This window comes from Panthera tigris, chromosome C1, assembly GCF_018350195.1.
Source record: "Panthera tigris isolate Pti1 chromosome C1, P.tigris_Pti1_mat1.1, whole genome shotgun sequence".
In the NCBI taxonomy this organism is placed as follows: Eukaryota; Metazoa; Chordata; class Mammalia; order Carnivora; family Felidae; genus Panthera; species Panthera tigris.
In genome coordinates this window covers 9,003,790-9,026,424 of record NC_056667.1, presented here as the reverse complement: position 1 = coordinate 9,026,424, position 22,635 = coordinate 9,003,790, and the positions used below count along the sequence as shown (strand labels likewise).

Sequence of the window (22,635 nt, the reverse complement as noted above, 5' to 3'; positions counted from 1 at the left end):
GGCGGTGGGGGGGGGGGGGGGGTTTGCTATCGGCATCTAGTGGGCAGAGGCCAGGGCTGCTGCTAAACATCCCACAACAGGCAGGACGGCCCCACGACAAGGAAGTGTCCCAACCGAAAACGTCAATAGTGCCGAGGCTGAGAAATCCAGGTGGAGTAGAAAGAGCAGAGGCTTAAATCCAGTCACTTATCCTGGCTAAGTCGCCCACCTTCTCCGAGCCTGTTTCCTCACTTACAAAATGAGAAATATCAACACCGTAAAAGCTAAAGCACCAGGCACATAACCGGTGTTCAGGAAATGGCAGCTGCCTTCCCTACAGGCTATTTCAAGAAGATCACTAAGGCACTCTTTGATGTCTCGGATCACTTCTTTATGAACACCAAATTTACATACTAGTACTAATTTCCCAGCTGGAACTAAAAAGAGAGCCCCAATCTTTTGGCCTGAGGAGGAGAACAAGTAAGATGACATTTGTATGTGGGTACAACCAACCCCATGCGCTCTGGAAGTGGAGTTCGGGGCGGGGATGGAGAAAAATTGGCTTTGTAGCCCCCATTACCCCAAGTTCTCTGTTTGAGCTGAAAACCCAAGGACGACCCCAGGCCTGGTCTCAAACCACAGTGTGGCCCTACCAGGATATTAGTAGGCAGAGATGGGTAAGACAGAAGGAAAGAGGGCTAGAGACACCTTTTTATGGTTTTCTGGGTTGAACTTTGTTCCGTGAGCTCAAAAGCAAGTGGGGCTCTAGCTACTACATGTGCCTGGTTTCCTGCCTTTAAAGGGGGCTTCTACTCAGGAAAAGCGGATTCTGAGATGCTTTTAAGGCTGGCTTCTCTAGTCTCTGGTTTCTCCTAAACCTGGCTCAATGCCTCCAGAAAAAGGGCACAGTGATGCATGGCTCCCTCATACAGACACAGCATTTTTCACAGAAACACTTTACTCTTTTGTAATAGAGAAAAAATGTTGCCCTCAGTAAAATTTTTCCATCCCATTTTGAACACAGATCGTCAGAGCTATGCACTAACTGGAAAGCCAAAGTATGTCTGATCCCTTTTCTGGAAAATATTTCAAGCCTTTAAACACTGTGAAGTGATTTATATTTGACACACAAAATCCCAACAGAAGAGCAATTCTTCTTGAGACACAGAAAGCGTTCAAAAGTTCCAATCCAGAGAACATGTTAACCCCCTCACTCACAATGGTATTTCTGTTCACAAGCTCCAAGGTAAGACTTTACTATGTGACCAAGAAATTATACACCTTCAGTATATAAACAGAGTAAGATTTCAAGGCTCCTCGTGTATTAAAAACATGATTGCCGAGACAAGGAGCTGACAGATTAGGCAGTCAGATCAATAATAACAGAGCAAATTCAAAAAGAAACTGTTTCTGCAGAAGAACCAAATATATGGAAACCTCCTGCTCAAATAAACCTCTTCAAACAAAAGAACCGCACATCACAGCCAGGTTAGCCTCTGAGACTGCAGGCAGCCAGCTGGATCAGTAGACACACACAGTGGCCGCACCCAGGGACTGTCAGAAGGGACACGGACGCTGAGATCAGAGGCACTGGTGTGAGTCCTGACCACTTCACTCAGTCACTGTGTAATCTCGGAGAGGTGCTTGATGCTCTCCTAACCTCTATTGCTGCATCTGTAAAATGGGGCAGGAGTCACCCGCTTCCCAGACTTGCCAGGAGAATTTAAGTAAAGGCAGGGAGAGTGCCTGGCTTACGGGAAGGCTCAGTAAGGGACAACGAGCACTCCTATTTCTAAGCATCCAAAAGATTCACGCAAAGGTTTGACTGTCTCCTTTGCTAGACTTTCTAGAGGTACATGGAGAGTGACCATGAACTCTCCCTAAAAGAAAGCTCAACCTGGGAACTCACTGCACATTGAAATGTCAGGCACATTCAAGCATATCAATATAAACATTGACAACGTGTGTGTGTGTGTGTGTGTGTGTGTGTGTGTGTGTGTGTGTGTGTGTTTCCCAGCCTTTTACTTACTGGTTTCTATTTACAACATACCTGATAACATCAAGCACTAATAGAATAAAACTGACATTGCTTCCAAAGGTCTCCTTTTGGATTTGCATTGGATGATTTTTTTTTTTTTTTTTTTTTGAGAGAGAGAGAAAGAGACAGAGCGCGAGTGGGGCTGAGGCAGAGAGAGAGAGAGAGGGAAGGAGGGAGGGAGACATCGAATCCAAAGCAGGCTCCAGGCTCTGAACTGTCAGCACAGAGCCCGACGCAGGGCTCGAAGTCATGAACCGTGAGATCATGGCCTGAGCTGAAGTCGGACACTTAACCAACTGAGCCACCCAGGCACCCCTACATTGGACGATTTTAGGTCAAACCTAATTTTTCAGTTTCTGGGTCTATCCCCACTTAGTCATAAAATTTGACAGTAGGTCATAAAATAACACGGCTACATCAGTAATAATACTAAGAGCTGCCAACTGTGTGCAGCGTGCCAGGATTGTCCTTAGTTCCCGCCTCTGCCCTGCGAGGTGGGTATGGCCACCCTTTTCTATCTTATAGACAGTTGCAGCTTAAAGTGGTTGAACTTGTCCAAGGACACACAGCTAGAAGGTGGTAGATCAAGGTCTTAAGTCCGGAGCTGTACAATTCCAAAACATGTACTCATTCCACACACACCACTGCCTAGCATAATACCGGGAAGAGAAACATCATCTACTTCAAAGAGGCTAAAGTCCTTTTAAGTGGAGAAGTGAGTTAGCGACACTCGCACAGATCAATTAATAATGCAAGTCAAAACCACCTATCTTTCTATAATGTCTATGGACCAGAAGTCTTTTACCCCCTTAACCAAGCGTAATATCTTCTTTCCTCAATTCACTTTACCCATTAAAACAGTCTACAGCTTACAAGGAGGTTGATTTAAAGACTCTGGTTTAATTCTAAACTTTTTTTTTTTTTTTTTTTAAGGCAACAGAGACATCTTTTGGCCAATAAATGAAACTGCAAGGTTATAGGATTAGTAAATTAATCTGTGAGCTGCACTGGGGAGCCATTATCTACCTTGCCCGTGATTCCTCAGTCCTTTGATGCTCTCAAGCTGACACAAGTCTTGGCCCTCTGCCCACAAAAGGGAATTTCTCGATAAAGAAAAGTCAGGGTCAGGGTCTGGATCCACTACCTGAAATGTAGTTCGATCTGAATGGATCCCTGGGCAGTGCTGCTGTTCCTGGAAGGCTGAAAAATACAGCTGAATACATTTGTCATGCCGGGACTGGCCTTCTGCCCAGCATAGCGGGTGTCAAAAGCCATCATGGAATGGGAAACCAAGTTAATGGACTTGGTTTGGTTGGAAAAGCTTTCATAGAGCAGTTTACATTTCTTGAAGTCAAATCTAAAAAGGAAAAAGCAGACAAGATGTTACACTCTTCCAGTTTACAAAATTACCTAAGTTCAAGACAACAGAACAAAATCCTAAGTATACCTGAGTTCAGTGAAGGAGAGAAACTTTCACTGATTTTGTTAACAGACTCCTCAAAACAGATGTAGTGTCGTTGTGCCCTGTCTCTTACTTTCCATTTCCAGGAAGATGACCTTGTCCACAGGGACTCCGTGAGGAAGAACACCACCTAGTATACTCTGGGTGCATTAACATTCTTGTTTCTGACCCTAAGTCTGAGAAGGCTGTATATGTGTAACAATCCCCAAAGGACGTCAAGGGTCCCTTGAAACCATCCCCTGTCAACTCCTAGCCTGCCTGTGGGATTCTCTCTCCACAGTCTGCCGAATTTTTATATAACCACTACAGCTTCCTGGAAACAACCAGAACAAATAATACTCTTCATACAGAGAAATCACGCAACTGGTCCACCAAGAGGAAGTGCATTTGGGACCATCTTTTTTTTTTTTTTTTCTTTTCAGTAACAGAGAAAGCTGCAATAATGCAATTCATAATTTATTCAGTACCATCATGACATTCTGTGCAGAATTACTTCATTTTGTAAAAAACTAAGGATGTAGCCAGCCATCAGAAAAGAACGGCTAGCTCACAAGACAATCTGGGACCCAAGCCTTCGTTATACCATGTTTCGTTCAACTGAGTCAGATACAGGCCAGGATGGATTCTCGAGGAAAGACAAAGGAAAAAAAAAGTGTTTCAGTAGGGAAATTTCTAGCTTTGAAGTCCTGTTTTCAAATACTGAACCACTTTTCCAGCCATATGATCTTACGCTAGATAAAAATTCCATCTGGAAAATAGAAGATCTGCCCAACCTCAAATGGTTGTCAAGAGATCAAAATGAAAAGTTTATCAAGTGTGAAAATACAACTCAGTCTTAAAGGCTCTACACCAGTAACCATAAATTCTTGGTCTGCCCAGACCGCGCAAGTGAAACACTAAGAGAATCGCCAGGCAGAACACAGCCTCCTAAGGGCAGCCCAGTGGCTCTTCAGCTTCGGGATGCTTCCAAGTGAAAAGATGGGCCCAGTATTGTCAAAGCTTTCAACTTCTCAAAAGAGGTTGAAATCCAGACTGTTTACGTGAAGTCCCCCACTTCTGAAAGGTTGGCCAGCGAGGCAGCCATCAGTGCTGCTCGCCAAAGAGCTCTGGGTCTCCCCTATTCCCCTATGGCAGACACCGCTTCTGAGTCCTCTGCACTTTGTGGGACCACGTTCTAACCCATGAGCTCTGCAGAGCACTCGACTGCAGTTCAAAGCCACTCTGGGCTCTTGTTTTTCTCGTTGGCACAACAAGATGCCGGCTGCTCTGTCGGCCACGGTGCCTGCAGGAGCAGAGCAGCATGAGGGCCGCAATGGACACACAGCATCAGGAGAAAAACGACTTCGCTTTTCTAAGTCATTAGTATGTCCACATGTCTGTCACGTGGTAGACATGTGGTAGTTTTTACCCCCTGTGGTAGTTTTTATTGATTATTATTGTTTAAGCTATTGATAACATACCATGGCAGCAAGATTATATTAGGAATATACCATAATACAACTTTCTCCACCGAAGCCTTACACCTTACAATTCCCTAGGCTATCTGGAATGTTCCCCTCCCTCACCCCTCCCTGCAACTCAGCTACAACTGAGATGGCTTTTCTGTCCCTCCCAGTACACATACAAATACCACACTATGTTAAAGGTATATTCTACAAATATCATGAGCGACATTACTGAGCTTTCTGGAACTGTGGTTCTACAGTTAAATACTTTTAAAGCACAGTAGATTTGGGAAATAGGGTGGATGGGAGGTACAAGCTTCCAGTTATGGAATGAAGAAGTCACGGGGATCGGAAGGAAGTACGGCACAGGGAATATAGTCACGGTATTGTAATAATGTCGTGTGGGTGACAGGCGGTGGCTACACCTGTGGTGAGCACAGCATAACTTACAGAGAAGCTGAATCCCTATGCCGTAGACCTGGAACTCAGGGAACATAGTATGTCAACCATACAATATTTTTAAACACTACTGACATTAAAACGAAACAACAAAATCAGTAGATCCTCAGGAAACCAAAGGCTAGCACTATTTCTGAAGCTCTTTCAAACTTATCGGTTTCAGTACCAGGTGTGGGCCTGTCTTTGCTAATAAAGCAACGAAGTTAAACTTTTAAAAAGCACCGCGCACCACCTCTGGCCACTCGGCTCTGTGCTAAAGCGAAACAGGTGTATTGTTTGTAACGCCGTTACTGTGATGTCAGTCACTGGTAGCAGAATGGTACCATTAAAGCCATACCTGGCTAAGGACCCAGCACTTTCTTTTCCTTTCGGATCTTTCAGCTCCAGACTTACATTCACCATATCGATGAGGAAACACATGCACGTGTACACTTCTCCACTGAGAACAGTCTGCAAGAGGAAAACGCCAATCTGAAAAGGGGGTTAATACGTCAAGACATTCATTTGCTTCTTGCCCCATCTCTTCTCTGCAGGTGAGCTGGAGGTGGCCATCGGCTGAGGCTGCCAAAGTTAAGAGTTATGGGACGGCGCGAGGTCTCACTCACGTGAATTCTTGGGTCTTGTAAATCGTAAGGCCGCATAAATTCCTCTATGGGCTCACCGAGGTTGTTCTCCAATAAACCACGGATCAGCTTGTATTTGTACAAATCCAGGGAGCAGTGGACTGAGGAGAGGTTGCCGTGGATAGATATGTCTGGCACAGTGTGACTTATTTCTCTAAGAAAAGAAAAAAGGTCACTTTGGCAAACAAACCACTAACTTAACACGGACAAAGCTCACCCCCAAATATAAGAGCTAAAGTGTACCCACCTACATTATCAACCAGTTAATTTCTAACTTCCAATAATAAAAATTTCATGTGGCTTCAAATAAAGCAAGTTAGCACAACTGAGTATCATGCTTGGCAACAAAAAGCCCCTTTTCTCCCAAAATATGCATTTCAAAAGTCCCCAAATCTTCCATGAGTTAGCTAAGTACTCTATTAAATATGGAAAAATCGCATGAGACTCAGAAAGAGTTTAAACATTTCAGTTGGGAAGGTAATAAAGAAATGGCAAGCTCTTTCTTTTTTTTTTTTTTTTTTTTTTAAGAAGCGGCAAGCTCTGTAATCAACTCTTCAGATTTCATGATAACTAAAGGCAGAAACCAGTGTTTCACAATGAACCCAGATGGGACATCAGGACGAAATCTGGATCCATCACTTGTCTCTACTGAGATGGGCAGGAGTACAGCTGGGATGCCCGGGTCAGGGGCTGGTACAGCTCAGGCCAACCCCGAACAGCTTTTTCCCTGCCCTCCCAACCTGCCCATGGTGCAGTGGGCATCATGGACCCTGCAGAGTCCACCATGTTCTGAGTACATAGAGGACCAGAATTTAAAGTAGAAGAGGAAAATAAAAAACTACTTTGTCTGCAGAGGAAAACCCACGTATGTTAAAGACCAGTGATGCAATCCACAAAGAAAAGCTGGAAAGGCTCCCCAGTGCGCCCCCCCCCCCCCCCCGACCGGATTCCTGTTTCTGTGGTGCAAGCAGCTGCTAGGATATCTCATATTGAGTTGTCACCTTCTATTGGGACTAACAGTACAACCCTCTGCACATAAACGCTGATGGAAGTGGGTAAAGTTTACATAATCCGAGTAACAAAGCACATTTTTTTTGGAAAGCATCACTCGAAAAGAAAACGAGGTGTTCGATTTCTAGATAAGGAAGCTCCTCGTAAGACTGCTAAGCCAGTAAAACCAAAGAGAGCCCTGCCAACCATAACTGAGCGCCAGCCAGGGAGCACTTGAATAACAAATACGAATGAAATGTAAAAATCCCAGAGAGAGCAGCTGACCTGTATCATTAATCCAGAGAGAAACAAAAAAAGTGACATTAAATGACTCACCCAAACCCGAGAACCGTGAAGGGAGCGGCCAAAGAGGGATTAAAATCACACTCACCACAAGTAACGAGACTGCTTTTCAAAATGCTACACGAGAACCTCTTCCATTACTTTACAGCCTCATCTCTGCCTGTGGTTGAAACACAAGCATTGCTGCTTTCTCCAAAATCAATGCCCCAAACGGACACGCATCACGTGCTGTGCGCAGCAGCCCCAGGCTGTGCACGTGGCCCGGGTCCCCACCAGGGGACCTGGTTCACAGACACCTGAGAGTCAGGCTCTGGAGGTCTCAGGTGGAGTGTGGGAACATTTATTTCCAAGATGCTTCCCAGACGCTCCCGCGGAAGTAATGGCAACTGAAGCAATGCTCTGAACTGCAGACATGAGCATCCTGTGTTTGAGGCCAATTAAAAGGTAAATTAGAGTCAGTGCTTTAGCCTTTCTGGAGTCCTTTCAAATTGCTTACTGGAGTGAAATGGGCAGAACTGCATCTCCACTGTCATTCTGATTAAATGGAGCTCCAGGGTAAGTAGCAACAAAGGTCCAGAATCTACTGTGCTTGGGACATATAATCCAGATGTCACCGCTTCCAAAATACCTTCTCTGCCATCACTACCTCCCTACCTCTGCCAAAATCCACGTTACATCTGTGCCCCTTCGCCTTTGTTTCCAAGGCCATGGGGCAATCCTGTAACACAATTTAGAACACTGAATCAAACACTAAATTAGAGTCACCTATGTGCCTTCTATCCCTGTATCAACAGAACGTAAACTCCGTAACGACAGGTTTTTCTTTGCGTTAGCGTAGGCCTCATGTCTAGAACATAGCAGTGACTCAATAACCATCTGTTACATAGAAGAAATAAGTAAATACCTATTCTCTTCCGGACTTACCTTCACAGCGCTGACTTCCAAGTTACTAAGACTTTACCTAGGACAGACAGTTACTCAGATGTAAACCACTCACTTGTCCAAATTCCTTTCCACCTGCAATTTCAGCCTACAAGGCTCAGTGAGGAGACTCCCTCCCGTCTGCCGCACAAAATAGGAAGGGAAGATCAGATCTCCACTGCTGTCGTCTGAGGCCTTAGAATACTCTCGTGGACGTCTCTCTGCGGCAAAGATGTCCATGTCTTGCAGATCCACGACAATGCAATCCAGCAGGCAGACGTGGTCTTCTACGTGGACCCAAGGGAAGAGAGAGAATGAAGAAAACAACACCCAAAAGGACTGGCCCTGAATAAAAACTAAAAAGCTAAAGGAAGTTCACTCTGTCTTTAGATGACAGAATCTAAAATGTTCAGAACTGCCAGCTTCAAAAAACTGAGCGTCCGGAGGTCTTCACCTGGCACCAAGACCTCCCCATGCGACACTCCGCGTGCTAGATACTTCCTGTCTGCTCCTCCCCTTCCGCATCACGTGCATATTGTGCCACATCCCTTCAGCGTCTCGCTACTGTCCCGAGACACTAGCTGAGCTCAAAGGGTTTATGACTGAAATGATTTGACAGCCATCCCTCCCAAGGACATCCTACAGGGGTGGGGTCTCATGTAGAGATAGTGTCACCCAAAAGGCTTATAAAATTGTCCAGCACCAGAATTCTTTTCTCAAACAAGTATGTAACCACTTCCGCTACCAGTGATCTAATCCAAATCACCGTCATTCTCGCCTGGCCCACCAGAAACTCCCCTCCAGTACACCTACACCATTCCCCTTCTGGCCTTCACAAAACCACTCTGCCCACAAAATACCTGAGTAATCCTTAAAAAAATAAACGAGACCGTAACATTCTGTTCTTTCTACGCTTTAATGACTATGTCGAATCCAAAGTTGTTTCTGCAAAACTCCCCCCTAAATCCCTATAAAACCCTGCATGAGCCCACTGCCTACTTTTCCAACCTCATCTCAAGCCATTCTCCACCCTGCTCCTGAAGCCTCAGGCTCACTGGCCTTTGCCTCCCCCAAGACTGCTAAGCCCCTTGCTATCTGAACGGCATCACCCTCCCGTCTCGATCTCGACTGGGTCCTCTCGGTTCTTCCCTCCTGCACCATTCCGTCTTTCCCATAACATCTTACTCTGTCAACACTTAGATGCTTGCTTAGTGCCTTTCTCATCTCCTACGCATGGTGGCAGGAACCATGTCCAACAGAACAAAATTATAACATCAGCATTCAGCCCACACTAAACATATCAGTTCTTGATTTTTTACTATTTTGACAACTATGGGAAAGAGAGAAAAGTGGAACTGATCAGGTAGAAGGGGGAAGGGAAAGGAACAGAGGGCTTCAGAGGTCCCCTAGGGTCATCACGGAATCCTAAGGATACACAGAAGCAGCTCGAAAACCACTACTTTAATCCCATCTTCATCATAAAGAAATTCTAGAAACAGCAAATCAGGAGGAGAAATACTGTTCGGAGAGAGATCTTACCAACCACCTCGAAAGCATCCCGAATCACTTCTTAGAGGCACTCAAGCTGGCCTTCCTCCTAACCACCACTGTCCTCACAGCAACACCAGCTGGTCACAAGTGCTGAGCCGCACTGTGCATGTGCCCCCTCCACGCTCTACACGCATCACGGGGAGAAAGCGGCAGACCGTATCACGTGGGTTAAGGATTCGGGCTCTGGAGCCAGACAGCCTAAGTTCACAGTCCAACTCCACTATCCACACAACCGAGGCCAAGCTAAGCTACTCAATCTCTCTAAGCCTTTTGCTCCCTCACGTGTAAAATGAGGATGAAAATGAAACTCCACAGGGGTGCTATGGGGGTGAAATGCAACGATCTACGAAAGAATGTGCCGTGCGATCTGGCACACACTAAGTGTTCAACAGCCAGCACTGGGATGAAGACTGTGATAACCTCGTTTCTTTAATCACCAACGCAACCATAAACCACCTTCCTGTCGCCTCTAGGACCACAGGGGACTACAGGGAGAGTACCTAGCACGGTCAGTCCTTGCATGTAACAAAAGACACGCAACAGCCTCGTCAGCTAGCGTCCCACATTCTCTCAAAGCCCAATCACGCTGAACTGACTTTGTGGGAATCACATTCGGTTTCCCTCTCTGACTCCTTAGAGCACCACCTCACTTATCCTATCCATCGCCCACCCAGAATACATCCAAAAACCGAATGGGGCACCTGGCTGTCTCAGTCAGAGGAACATATGACTCTTGATCTGGGGGTCATGAGTTCAAGCCCCATGTTGGGTGTAGAGATGGCTTAAATTAGAGAATAAAAATTAAGGGTGCCTGGGTGGCTCAGCTGGTTAAGCATCCAACTCTCCATTTCAGCTCAGGTGACGATCTCACAGTTTGTGGGATCGAGTCGCACATCAGGCTTTGCACCGACAGCGCGGAGCCTGCTTGGGATTCTCTCTCTCTGCCCCTTCCCTGTGCTTGCTCTCTCGCTCTCTCTCAAAAGAAATAAACTTAAAATACATACATACATATATACATAAATAAAATTTTTAAAAACTTAAAAATAAATAAAAAAATAAAAAACCAAAGGCCAAACTACATCAAAATAAAAAGTTCTGCACTGGAAAGGAAACAATCAACAAAACCAAAAGGCAGCCTCCTGGATGGGAGAAGATATTTGCAAATGACATATTCAATAAAGGGTTAGTATCCAAAATATATAAAGAACTTCTACAAATCAACAGCCACAAAACCCAAATAACCCAATTAAAAAATGGGCAAAGATTTCTCCAAACAAGACATGCACATGGCCAACAGACACATGAAAAGATGTTCAATACCATTCATCATCAGGGAAATGCAAATCAGAACCACGATGAGATGCCGCCTCACACCTGTCAGAATGGCTAAACTAAAAAACACAAACAACAGGTGTTGGCGAGGATGTGGAGAAAGGGGAGCCCTCAAGCTTGGTAGAATACAAACTGGTGCAGCCACTGTAGAAGACAGTACGGAGGTCTCTCAAAAAGTTAAAAATAAAACTACCCCACGGTCCAGTAATCCTGCTACTGGGTATTTACCCAAAAAAACACAAAGACACTAATTCAAAGGGATATAGGCACCCCGAGTTTTATAGCAGCTTTACAATAGCCAAGTTATGGAAATAGCCCAAGAATCCACCAACTGATGAATGGCTAAAGAGGTGGTATATATACAATGGAATATTATTCGGCCATAAAAAAAAGATTGAAATCTTGCCATTTGTGACAACATGGATGGAGGTACAGAGTATTGGCTAACCTAAGTAAAGTAAGTCAGCCAGAGAAAGACAAATACCATAGATTTCACTCCTATGTGGAATTTAAGAGACAAACAAGCAAAGGAAAAAAGAAAAAGAAAGAGAGAGAGGGAGAGACAAGATAAGAAACAGACTCAACTACAGAGAACAAACCGATGGTTACCAGAGGGGAGGTGGTGGGGGGATGAGTGAAAGAGGTGATGAGGATTAAGGAGGGCACTTGTGATGAGCACAGGGCCACGCACGGAAATGCTGACTCACTATACCATACACCTGAAAGTAGTAGAAGCCTGTTAACTATACTGGAATTAAAATGGGAAAAAAAAAATTAAATTAAATTAAATTTTTAATAAAAACCAAAAGGCCAAAACCAGGCTCTCCTCTGGAATGACTAATTCTTTTGTTTTTTTTAATGTTTTTTTATTTTTGAGACAGAGAGAGACAGAGCGTGAGCACGGGAGGGGCAGAGAGAGAGCGAGACACAGAATCCAAAGGAGGCTCCAGGCTCTAAGCTGTCAGGACAGAGCCTGACGTGGGGCTCGAACTCACAAACTGTGAGATCATGACCTGAGCCGAAGTCGGACACTTAACCAACTGAGCCACCCAGGCGCCCCTGGAATGACTAACTTTTAAAATCTAGAGAACACCAATAACTGGATGGCTCATGTCTTTGCAAAATTGTTGCTTATAGTATCTGTTGTTACCTAATTCACACTAATATTTTTTAAGAGTTCTCTGGGGGTTTTTTTAGAATTAAACAGAATAATATTTACGTAGGAAAAGGATAATGTCCAGACAGTGACTTGCAAGGATGTGTCTAAGGAATCGTTCCAGCTATACTATCATCTTCTTGTGTCAACTACCCTGACCTAGAAGAAAAAGTCCTAAGAGGCCATCTAAATCCCTTTATTCACACTGTGTCTTGCTAATTGAACTGTACTGTAGAAGTCACCCCAGGGCTAAAATCTGCATCCTAAGATTCTTAAGCTCTCTAAAGCAAAAGCAAAATCAGAGTATCACTAAAGACCCGCGATCTCTGATGCACACACCCCCCACCCCCCCCCCACCCCCCAGGTACCTGCCACAGTCCCGTGAATTCCCCACCTTTCTCCTCTCTTACCAGGACTACCAGGAACCCGGCCGGTGGAGGGTGTGGCTTGCTGTCCTTGCTGCTTGGCCGAGGTACTCGGCACAGACTCATTCCTCAGGCTGCCTGCACTCACTCCAGCAGGAGGCATCATAAACAGCCCCTCGGAATGGGTTCCCTTCGGGTCCTCTGCACTCGTCGTTTTCCTCAAACTGTGTTTGGGGGTACCCGTTGGGGAAGCTGAAGGCACAGACTCCTGGGAAGAAACAAAATAAAACTAGAAGACAGGAACAGGGGTGACTATTTATCTTTACTCTCCTGGAAGTCCTATTCCAGCCGCTGGGCTCTTCAAGGACTCTATGACACCTGACACTTTCCAAGCACCCTCCAGCTTCCAGAAACGAAAGGAGTAAGAGGCTCATGGCATTCCCTGCCACACGTAATTCTTTGCAGAGGTGTTACTTATAATTCAATACCTGTTGAAAACTATAGCAATCTTGCAGGAATGTATTATCTTTTGGCTTAAGATGCTAACTGTTGGTGGTTTAGCCTTAGGTCAAACACAGCACAGAGAAAGCAGACCTCTCAGCCATATATGTTGTTGCTTCGCTGGAGGGGAGGAGCTCTTTATTCTAAGAACATGTATCTAACAGCAATGTGGTTCCAATGGAATGAAGCCATGGGAGTGTCTGGACTTTCTAGAAGTCGCTCCTTCTAGGTTTACATCTCTCATCCCTTTAAGTCACTGTGCAAATGAGAACAAAATGGAGAACATAGGAGGTTGGCCATTCCTATTATGTTTCTGTTCGAGGGCATAAAAATCAAGGACAAACACAGAGTAACATAAATTCTGTAATTCTATTGAAAACACTACATACTTTTTTTTACACACTGAGTACCTTCAGTTCATTGCTAACTGGAGAAATCTTCACCAGATGATTCAATAACTGACTTTTAAGCTTTCCCCAAGCCACCGCGCTACCTATCCGCAGGGCTTCCGATTCATTCACCCCTTCTCACAAGCGAGCTGCAGGGAGGGCAAGAATGGGTTTGCTAGTACTGCCTTATATGTTTATTCCTCTCAGCATTGAAAAGGGGATGATAATACTGTTCTCCTTCCCAGTTATCTTGAGTAGTAATTACAAGTAACAGTGGAAAAAAACAAACAAAGAAAAAACAGTTCTTAACTTTCTGCAATTTTTTTTTGAAGGCAAATTACTAAGCAAATGCTCTTATTTAAATATTTCGACATTAAGGGGCGCCTGGGTGGCTCGGTGAGTTGAGCGTCCAACTTTGGCTCAGGTCATGATCTCGTGGTTCACGGGTTCGAGCCCCACGTCGGGCTCTGTGCTGGCAGCTCAGAGCCTGGAGCCTGCTTTGGATTCTGTGTCTCCTTCTCTCTCTGCCCCTCCCCTGCTCGTACTCTGTCTCCCTCTCTCTCTCAAAAATAAATAAGACATTAAAAAAAATTTAAAAAAATATTTTGACATTAAAAACCTTCCCCGTTGCTTAGTTTACTTAAACTCTAGGACAGTCGTTGCTCTTTCATTAGATTTATCTCTACACAGTCTATATAGTTAGTTTAAATAAATCAATGGCTTGAGGAGCTTAACTGAAAGCTTCTGAAAGGCTAACTTAGAAATTATGGTTTAAGCACAAGCTGTGGTTGAGGAAAATGAGGAAAAGCATACATAAAAAATCCAAGCATCCATGAAGACATGGATTTGTGTAAAACAATTTCAAACGCACCAAAGTCGTGGAACTCAAAGGCAAATAACCCTTCCGCGAGCTCCGGTTTCAGGATTATTTCCTGTTCTTTAACCACCAGAACACGTACTAGACAAACCTCACCCGTGCAAATATACTAAAGGGAAAATGGAAACGCAACGTGATTTCTGATGAAGAAAGTAATTCTTCGCTTCATCTAGGCCTCGATCAATTGAGCCTGCGGAGAGGTAAAGATCCACAGAGGTATTGATCTGATTACAAACACTTTACCCAGTGACACACTCCAAGCAGCCCTTATGGAATTCTACAGATCACTGGCATGTAACAAGGTAAAGCTTCTCTAGGATTTAAGGAAATAAGATCATCAAGAAATTACTACCTAGGGGGGGAAAAAAAAAGAAAGAAATTTCTTTTATTGGTCCTTAAGAAGGCCTTCTCTACACAGGGGGAAAGTGATTCAGGAAAGGGACAAAAAACTGATAATCAGGCTTTCCCAAATAATGAGGTGCTTTAAAGAGTGAATTTTTGGAAGTTTTCTGCTCCGAGCATATGAATGTGGATTGACTGCTGAATCCCATAAGGTTTTTCAGAATAAACAGTAAGCAAAAGAGTAGATTAATACCTTGAAGAAAAAGCGATCCTTGTATGCACTGCCACTTAAAATCAAATCCTCAAAAACAAATACAGGACAAGTTTTTCATTAAAATGCTATAAACTGTGTGCTGTTATTTGCCTTACTTAACAAGAGAGACTCACGTGCAACAATTTCTTCAAATGTTTTGGCAATTCTTTAGGAGCTAACTGCCGAGTTAGCTCACGAGCCCGTACATAGATAGAACCGATGTAGAACATCGGTCCTTTATCTTTGCAGGAAGGGTAGAGAAACAAAAATGGTATTATTGAACCTGATCACCCATTCTGGTTCCAGCTGATCCCTTCCTAAAAAACTAAGTCCTCAAAAAAAAGACTTCCCACAAACAAATACATACTGAAGAACTTACTATCGGCTCAGAAGACCGCCCCCAAGGAGGGATTCGGCTCTCCCTCGGCAGGGATGACAGCAGAGCTGGAGCAAGGTGTTGGAACAAAGTGTCCCAAGGTGACAGTGGGGACAAACTTCACGTGCAAACAAAAGTTCTGATACGTTTGTTCATTATCTAGTCACGTTAACTATAAATACCGCACATCCACGGCAAGCGAGTGAGAAATTTTAGAAACAGTTACCCATCTTTCTTTTTACAAATGGATCTTTTATGTTAAGACTCTGGTCAGTGAACAGCAAAATGCTTATCTCTTGACTGTGGAAACAGACTTTCTTCCTTAAGACCAAGGTTACTAGTTCTCTTCTACTAGGCCTGCCATGAAAGAACGATGCAGGCTAATTTCACTTTTGTGCTCTTAAAAAACGTACCCAAGTGAAAGTCTACTTCTCCCAATCAAAGCAGCCTCTGGCAAGAAGGCGCATCATCCCAACAGGAGGGGCTTCCTTCCTACAGTGAGGTGAGCGAGCAAGTTCTCAATCATCAGCTCTGGCTCAAGGCTGGTCTCCGAAGCTACAAGATACACCTGGTGGCACTGTGCCCTCCAATGCTGGACACTGTCGTTCTGGCGCCACCCTCTGCTCTGATCACTGAATCCGGTTTCTCTGAGCGACTGCAAGTGAGGGGACATCTGGAAGACCCGACCCTTTGTCCAAACACCTTCCCTCTGGTCTGAACACGCACTTATGGCTGCTATGTTCTCGCTGGCGGTCTGCACCCTTCCTGCTCTACCCACTCCCTCTCCCTGCATCAAACATTTTCAGCTCAGCATGTGTAGGTCAGTAAGAGTGAGTAAATGGAGGTGACTGGGTGGTTCAGTCAGTTAAGGGTCCAACTCTTAGTTTCGGCTCAGGTCATGATCTCACGGTTTCGTGGGTTCAAGCCCGATGTCGGGCTCTGCGCTGACAGTGCACAGTCTGCTTGGGATTCTCTCTCCCTCTCTCTCTGCCCCTCCCCAACTTGCACAGTCTCTATCAAAACAAATAAATAAACTTTAAAAAATTATTTAAAAAAAGAGTAAATGGATGAGAAGTAAAACAAATGAAAGAAAACATGGAGACAGTAACTTGAAAATAATAACATTATTTGCATTTAGGCATCACCAACAAATAAAGTCTCTGGTTGCCTTCCAAACAGAGCTGAGGTCCTTGGCGAAGTCCTGGTAAGAACTAGCACCCTAATCACACTTTTTCATTTTCTTTTCTTTCTATACCTAGAGAGGCAAACAGTAACTGCTCATATTTATATCTTTTCTGTAATAATCATCGGATTTCTTCCGTCTAAATTATTCTAATGAATTGTGTCACACCCTTTAGAAAATTCAAAAGAGCTATGGCTCTGCAGGAAAGGGCCAAGAGGATACATCCTCCTCCAGTTTACCCTCCCCACAGAGATGTGACCTGAAGGTCTGTGAAGGTGATCAGTTTAAAGCAATGGCATAGAGAAGGCAGCCATACCAAGTCTGAGGCCCACACTGTACTTCTGACTAGCTATATTATCCAAAATAAATGACCTTAATCTTGAAAAAGGGGGTTAATAAAACTAGATACCCCTTAGGTTGCTAAGGAGAAAAAAATAGACAAATACATAAAGAGCTTAGCACTGGGTGATGTGTAAGAAGTATTCAAAATGAACATCGTTCCTGAGAAACGTAACAGAAACCCATGGGGGAGGGGAAGGAAAAAAAAAAAAAAAAAGAGGTTAGAGTGGGAGAGAGCCAAAGCATAAGAGACTGTTAAAAACTGAGAACAAACTGAGGGTTGATGGGGGGTGGGAGGGAGGGGAGGGTGGGTGATGGGTATTGAGGAGGGCACCTTTTGGGATGAGCACTGGGTGTTGTATGGAAACCAATTTGACAGTAAATTTCATATATTAAAAAAATAAAAAATAAATAAATAAATAAATAAATAACAAAATGAACATCGGCTATTTATTGCTGTTACCGGCAATCGTGAGAGCTTATAATGAAATTTATGTATCTCCTCCTTCAAAGGCTCTCTCCCCATGTTATCAGCTGTTACACTAAAGATGGGCACAACTAGTTGGGAATTTCAGTAAGTGCTTCTCTTACAAGCGAAATGAATTTGTACTTAATAAGCAAATATACTGCAAAGCTGCCCTAGAAACCAGCAAGGTTTCATCAACACACACACCTAGAACAAGACCTTGTCCCCAGTTTGGGCAGCGTGAGTCTCCTCAACTGCAGAAATGGGCAGGAGGAGCTCATCAGACCACCTCCAGCACTAAGTCTGGGATTTACTGCATGTTCTCATTTTTGTCGTTTATTCTCAATGAGTCCAAATTGTCCCAAACATAAAATGAAAACAACAACAATCTTTTATCCTGATTAACTCTAAACACTGTCATAAGAAATAAGTTAAGCGCTACCAAAGTAGTTTTAAACTGTAAAGTCATATACTGTACAAGCTTTTATTATGATGATATTCTTAAACAGCTTCCAATAAATCATGGGCCAAAACCCATTCTCTGAAAAAAGGCAGGTGGTGTAAAAAGTTATTTATAAGACCAGCCTGTTAAAAAAGCATTACAGAAATGGAAAATCGGTTCTGTTGATTTGTTTGCTAAAGTAAGTTACTGCATACAATTGGTAAAGGTTAGAATTTACACTATCTCTATTAAAAGGCTAACTGAAATATCAATAAAATGTCCCAAAAATTGTTCAAGCCACCTATACTACAAAAGTAACAGCAGTTATGAGTCATCTTATGACAACATATGAAACCTTCAAACACGAGTTGAACTAAAAAGGGAATGGATACTGATCACTCACCTTATCCTGCAAGGAAAAGGTCCCGGGAAAACCAGCAAAGAGAAACTTGTTCTTGACTTTCAGCTTCCCCAAATTTGCTACAATTAGATTATTTGATCTGGAACTTTCGGGGATAAGGAGAACAGGAGCACCCGCCTCAATATCCAGGAGAACCCGTGAACAGCGCTGGGCTTGATCTCTCACCTGAAAGAAGAAGGAAAATTGACTCAGAGGCTCAGTCAATGCCCTAATTTTACAATCAAATAGCCTCCGGTTCCCAAAACCTTCATGAATTCACAATTCTAAAACAACCGAAATCGCACAGAGCATATTATACGAGCACCATGGAGTTACACTAGCAATCAGTAACAAGGGAATGGAAAACTGCTAAGTATTTGGAAATAAGACTATGCACTTTTTAATAACCCAAGGTTAAAAGAAGAAATCACAAGGGAAATAGGAAAATATTTTGGCCTAACTGCCAAAATAAGGAAAGCATGTATATTAAAACTTGTGGGATGCAAATGTCCATCGGCAGATGGATAAAGATGTGGTATATATTCAATGGAATATTACTCAGTGATGAAAAAGAACAAAATCTTGACATTTGCAACAATGTGCATGGAGCTAGAGTGTATTATGCTAAGCAAAATAAGTCAGTCAGAGAAAGACAAATGTATGATTTCACTTGTATGTGGAATTTAAGAAACAAAACAGATGAACATAGGGGAAAGGAAGCAAAAGTAAGATAAAAACAGGGAGACAAACCATAAGAGACTCTTAAATACAGAGAACAAACTGCGGGTAGCTGGTGGGGTGTTGGGGAGGGGGATGGGCTAAATGGGTGATGGGCATTAAGGAGGGCACTTGTTGGGATGAGCACTGGCTGTTATATGTAAAAACAAAAAAAAAGAAAAAAGAAAACAGGTGAATAACAACAGCAAAAAAAATTTATGCAAAGGATTCGAGATCTACTTATTTCTTCTAATTTAAAATCTGTGATGTATTTTCCTTGATATACTTTCACTGGCCAATTAATTAATGTTCTGAAAATTATTTAGCAAAATAGCTCTTATTTTCATATCATTACATTTACCTTTTCAGTTATCTCTTGTAATTGTTTTAAACCAGACAACTTCTTAGAAGGTTTATTTAAAAATTTTAATTTTATATAATTTAAATTTATTTTTTAAATAAACTTTTTATCAAAATAAAACATACATGCAAAATGGTAAAAAAAATGGTAGTATGCACTTAAAACAGTAGAGAAAAATGTATTAAATGCTTATTTTATTTTTTCTCTTTAATGTTTATTTATCTTTGAGAGAGAGAGAGCATGGGAGGGGCAGAGAGAAAGGGGGACAGAAGATCCGAAGTGGGCTCTGTGCTGACAGTGCAACCCTGATGCTGTATCAGGGTTCAAACTCATGACCTGTGAGATCATGACCTGAGCTGAAGTCAGACACTTAACAGACTGAGCCACCGAGGCACTTCTTAAATGTTTACTTTATTTACTCTTTTTTTATTAAAATATGTTTAATGTTTATTTCTTTTTGAGAGAGATGGAGAGAGTGCACGCGTGCATGCAAGTGGGGGAGGGGCAGAGAGAGGGAGACAAAGAATCCACAGCACAGAGCCCCATGCAGGGCTCAAACCCATGGTCTGTAAAATCATGACCTGAGCTGAAGTTGGACACTCAACCCACTGAGCCACCCAGGTGGCCCTTAAATGTTTATTTTATATAAAAGAATAAAGATTAAAATCAGTGATCAAAACCTCTATTGTAAGAAGCTAGAAAAAGGAAAAGCAAAACGAAGCTAAGTAGAAGGAAGAAAATAATGTAAGGCAGAAATCAGTTATTTAGAAAAGAGAAAAATAATTTTAAAAATCAATTAAACACTGGGGCGCCTAGGTGGCTCCGTCGGTTGAGCATCCGACTTCAGCTCAGGTCACGATCTCACGGTCCGTGAGTTCGAGCCCCGTGTCGGGCTCTGGGCTGATGGCTCAGAGCCTGGAGCCTGCTTCCGATTCTGTGTCTCCCTCTCTCTCTGCCCCTCCCCCGTTCATGCTCTCTCTCTGTCTCAAAAATAAATAAACGTTAAAAAAAAAAATTTTAAAAAAAATCAATTAAACACTTACACAACACAACACCCAACAGCCACAGAATATACATTCTCCCCAAGTGCACGACATACTCGGCGAGGGTGTGGCTGGGCCAGAGCACGGGCCTCTCGGTAAGTTAACTATCTGAAAAGACTGATAAAAGTGAGAAACCTCTAGCTCTATTAATCAAGAAAAAAAGGAAGAAAACAAAACTCATCACTGTCAGGAAGGAGTGCGGGACATTGCTACAGAACTTACAAATACTAAAATGATAAGGGAACAGGGCACCTGGGTGGCTCAGTCCGTTAAGCGTCGGACCGGCTCAGGCCATGATTCTAGGGTTTGTGAATTCGAGTACCGGGTCGGGCTCTCTGCTGCCAGCGCAGAACCTGCTTCGGATCCTGTCTCCCTCCTCTTTCTGCCCCTCCCCAGCTCACTCTCTCTCTTTTTCTCTCTCTCTCAAAAATAAATAAACATTTAAAAGAAAAAAAATCTTTGAAAGATAAGGGAACCTATGAACAGCTTCACGCCAACAAACTGACAATTTAGATGAAGTGGACAGATCAAGAAAACGGTAAAAGTATCCATAGACGGTAAGTAAATGAATGACGGTGGCTGTATTCCAACACAACTTTATGTATGCATGTGTTTATGTGTATATTCTCACAGGCCATAGTCTGCCAACCCCTGGAAAACTGAACACTGTTACCCTAAGATTAGACACAAGTCAGGGGTGTCTGCTCTTACCCCTTCTGTTTGACACTATACTGGAAGCCCTTGTCAGTGCCGTAGGGAAGAAAAAGAGTTGAAAGGCATACAGATTGAAAAGGACAAAGTAAAACTCTATTCACAGACAACATGACTACCTATGTAAAAAATCCTAAAGAATCTACAAAAAAGTAACTGGAACTGGTAAGTATATCTGGCAAAGTTGCAGAATGCAAGGTCAATGTATAAAAATCAATTGTATTTCTCTGTACAGTCAACAAAGAACTAGAAATTGACATTTTTAAAATATCACTTATAATAGCATCAGAAATATGAAATGTCTTTTAATAAAAGATACATAAGATCAGTACACTCAAAACTACAAACACTGCTAAGAGAAACTGAAGACCTAAATAAACAGAGAAACATGCCATACTGAAGAAACAAAAGACTCAACACTACGAAGATGTCAATTCTCTGAAAGCTGACTGACAGATTCAACACAATCCCCAACAAAATTTCAACAGGCTTTATTGTAGAAATTGACACGCTGTTTCTAAAATCCACATGAAAAAGCAAAGAATCTGGAATAGCCACAATTCTTTTCTAAACTTTTTTATTTTAAGGAATGGTTTCTATTTTAAAGTAGGCTCCAGACCCAGTGTGGGGCTCGAACTCACAATCTGGGATCAAGAATCACGTGCTCTACTGACTGAGCCAGCCAGGTGCCAAAACAATTATGAAGACAGTTCCTTATGATGTTAAACACATAGTACATGAAGCAGCAATTCGTCTTAGATATTTACTTAAGAGAAACATGTTCACACAAAGATTTCAATGCAAATGTTCACAGCAGTTTTATTCAGAATAGCCAAAAACTGGAAACTACCGAAATGTCCACCAAGTGGGTGAATGGATGAACAAATTTTATTACAAAGAACAGAATACTACTCAGCAATAAAAAGAAATCACACTGCTGCTATTTGCAACAATACAGATGGATTTCAACCAGCATTATGCTAAGTGAGAAAAGCCAGATACAGTCAGCCATGCTAGAAGATTTCATTTATAGAAAATTCTAAAAAAAAAAAAAAAAAAAAAGGCAAAACTATTATAACAGAAAGCTGGCCAATGGTTGGCAAGATGCAGGGAGGGATCAGGGGGACTGTTTGCATAGGGAAACGAGGAAACTTTGTGGATAACAGAAATGTTCGAAAAATCTTGAGTGTAGCTGTGGCTATAAGACAGTACACAATTGTTAAAACTCATTGAATTGTACTCTTAAAATTGGTTAATTTTATTAGAAGTAAATTATACCACAATAAAGATGGCAAAAAATATAATACGCTAATATAATGAAATGTTTCTCATACATTGGTCAGGGAAAAGTATAGATTACAAAATAGAACAAGACAGTCTTAATTTTCTACTTATTCCTATTTTTATTGTTTTTCATCACCTATGAGAAACACTACTTTTTAAAAAGAAAAATATAGCCCTCATAATATAAAAAGCTCTCCTTTCTTGGGTGTTAAGCACATAAACAAGTCAGGGGAATTTACAACGCAGTAAATACTGTCTTCCCTTTCTAACTGTACATGAATTGTTGGTACTGTCTATCAACCCATGACTACTGCCTGTTTGCTTTGT

The 22,635-nt window shown here is 42.6% G+C and overlaps 1 protein-coding gene across 3 annotated transcripts in view; it reads right to left on the bottom strand.

The window, feature by feature from the left end:
- Nucleotides 1-22,635, bottom strand: part of VPS13D (vacuolar protein sorting 13 homolog D) — a 255,302-nt gene that overhangs the window by 178,227 nt on the left and 54,440 nt on the right. For 2 of the 3 annotated variants that reach the window (XM_042998020.1, XM_042998021.1), the window contains exons 25-30: nt 18,196-18,378; nt 12,670-12,892; nt 8,297-8,507; nt 5,989-6,160; nt 5,721-5,833; nt 3,162-3,374 (exon numbers count right to left, since the gene is read on the bottom strand). In XM_042998020.1, the coding sequence (XP_042853954.1) occupies nt 3,162-3,374; nt 5,721-5,833; nt 5,989-6,160; nt 8,297-8,507; nt 12,670-12,892; nt 18,196-18,378 (1,115 nt within the window). Of the gene's footprint in view, nt 1-3,161; nt 3,375-5,720; nt 5,855-5,988; nt 6,161-8,296; nt 8,508-12,669; nt 12,893-18,195; nt 18,379-22,635 lie in introns of all 3 variants that reach the window. The other variant, XM_042998018.1, reaches the window with a different exon arrangement.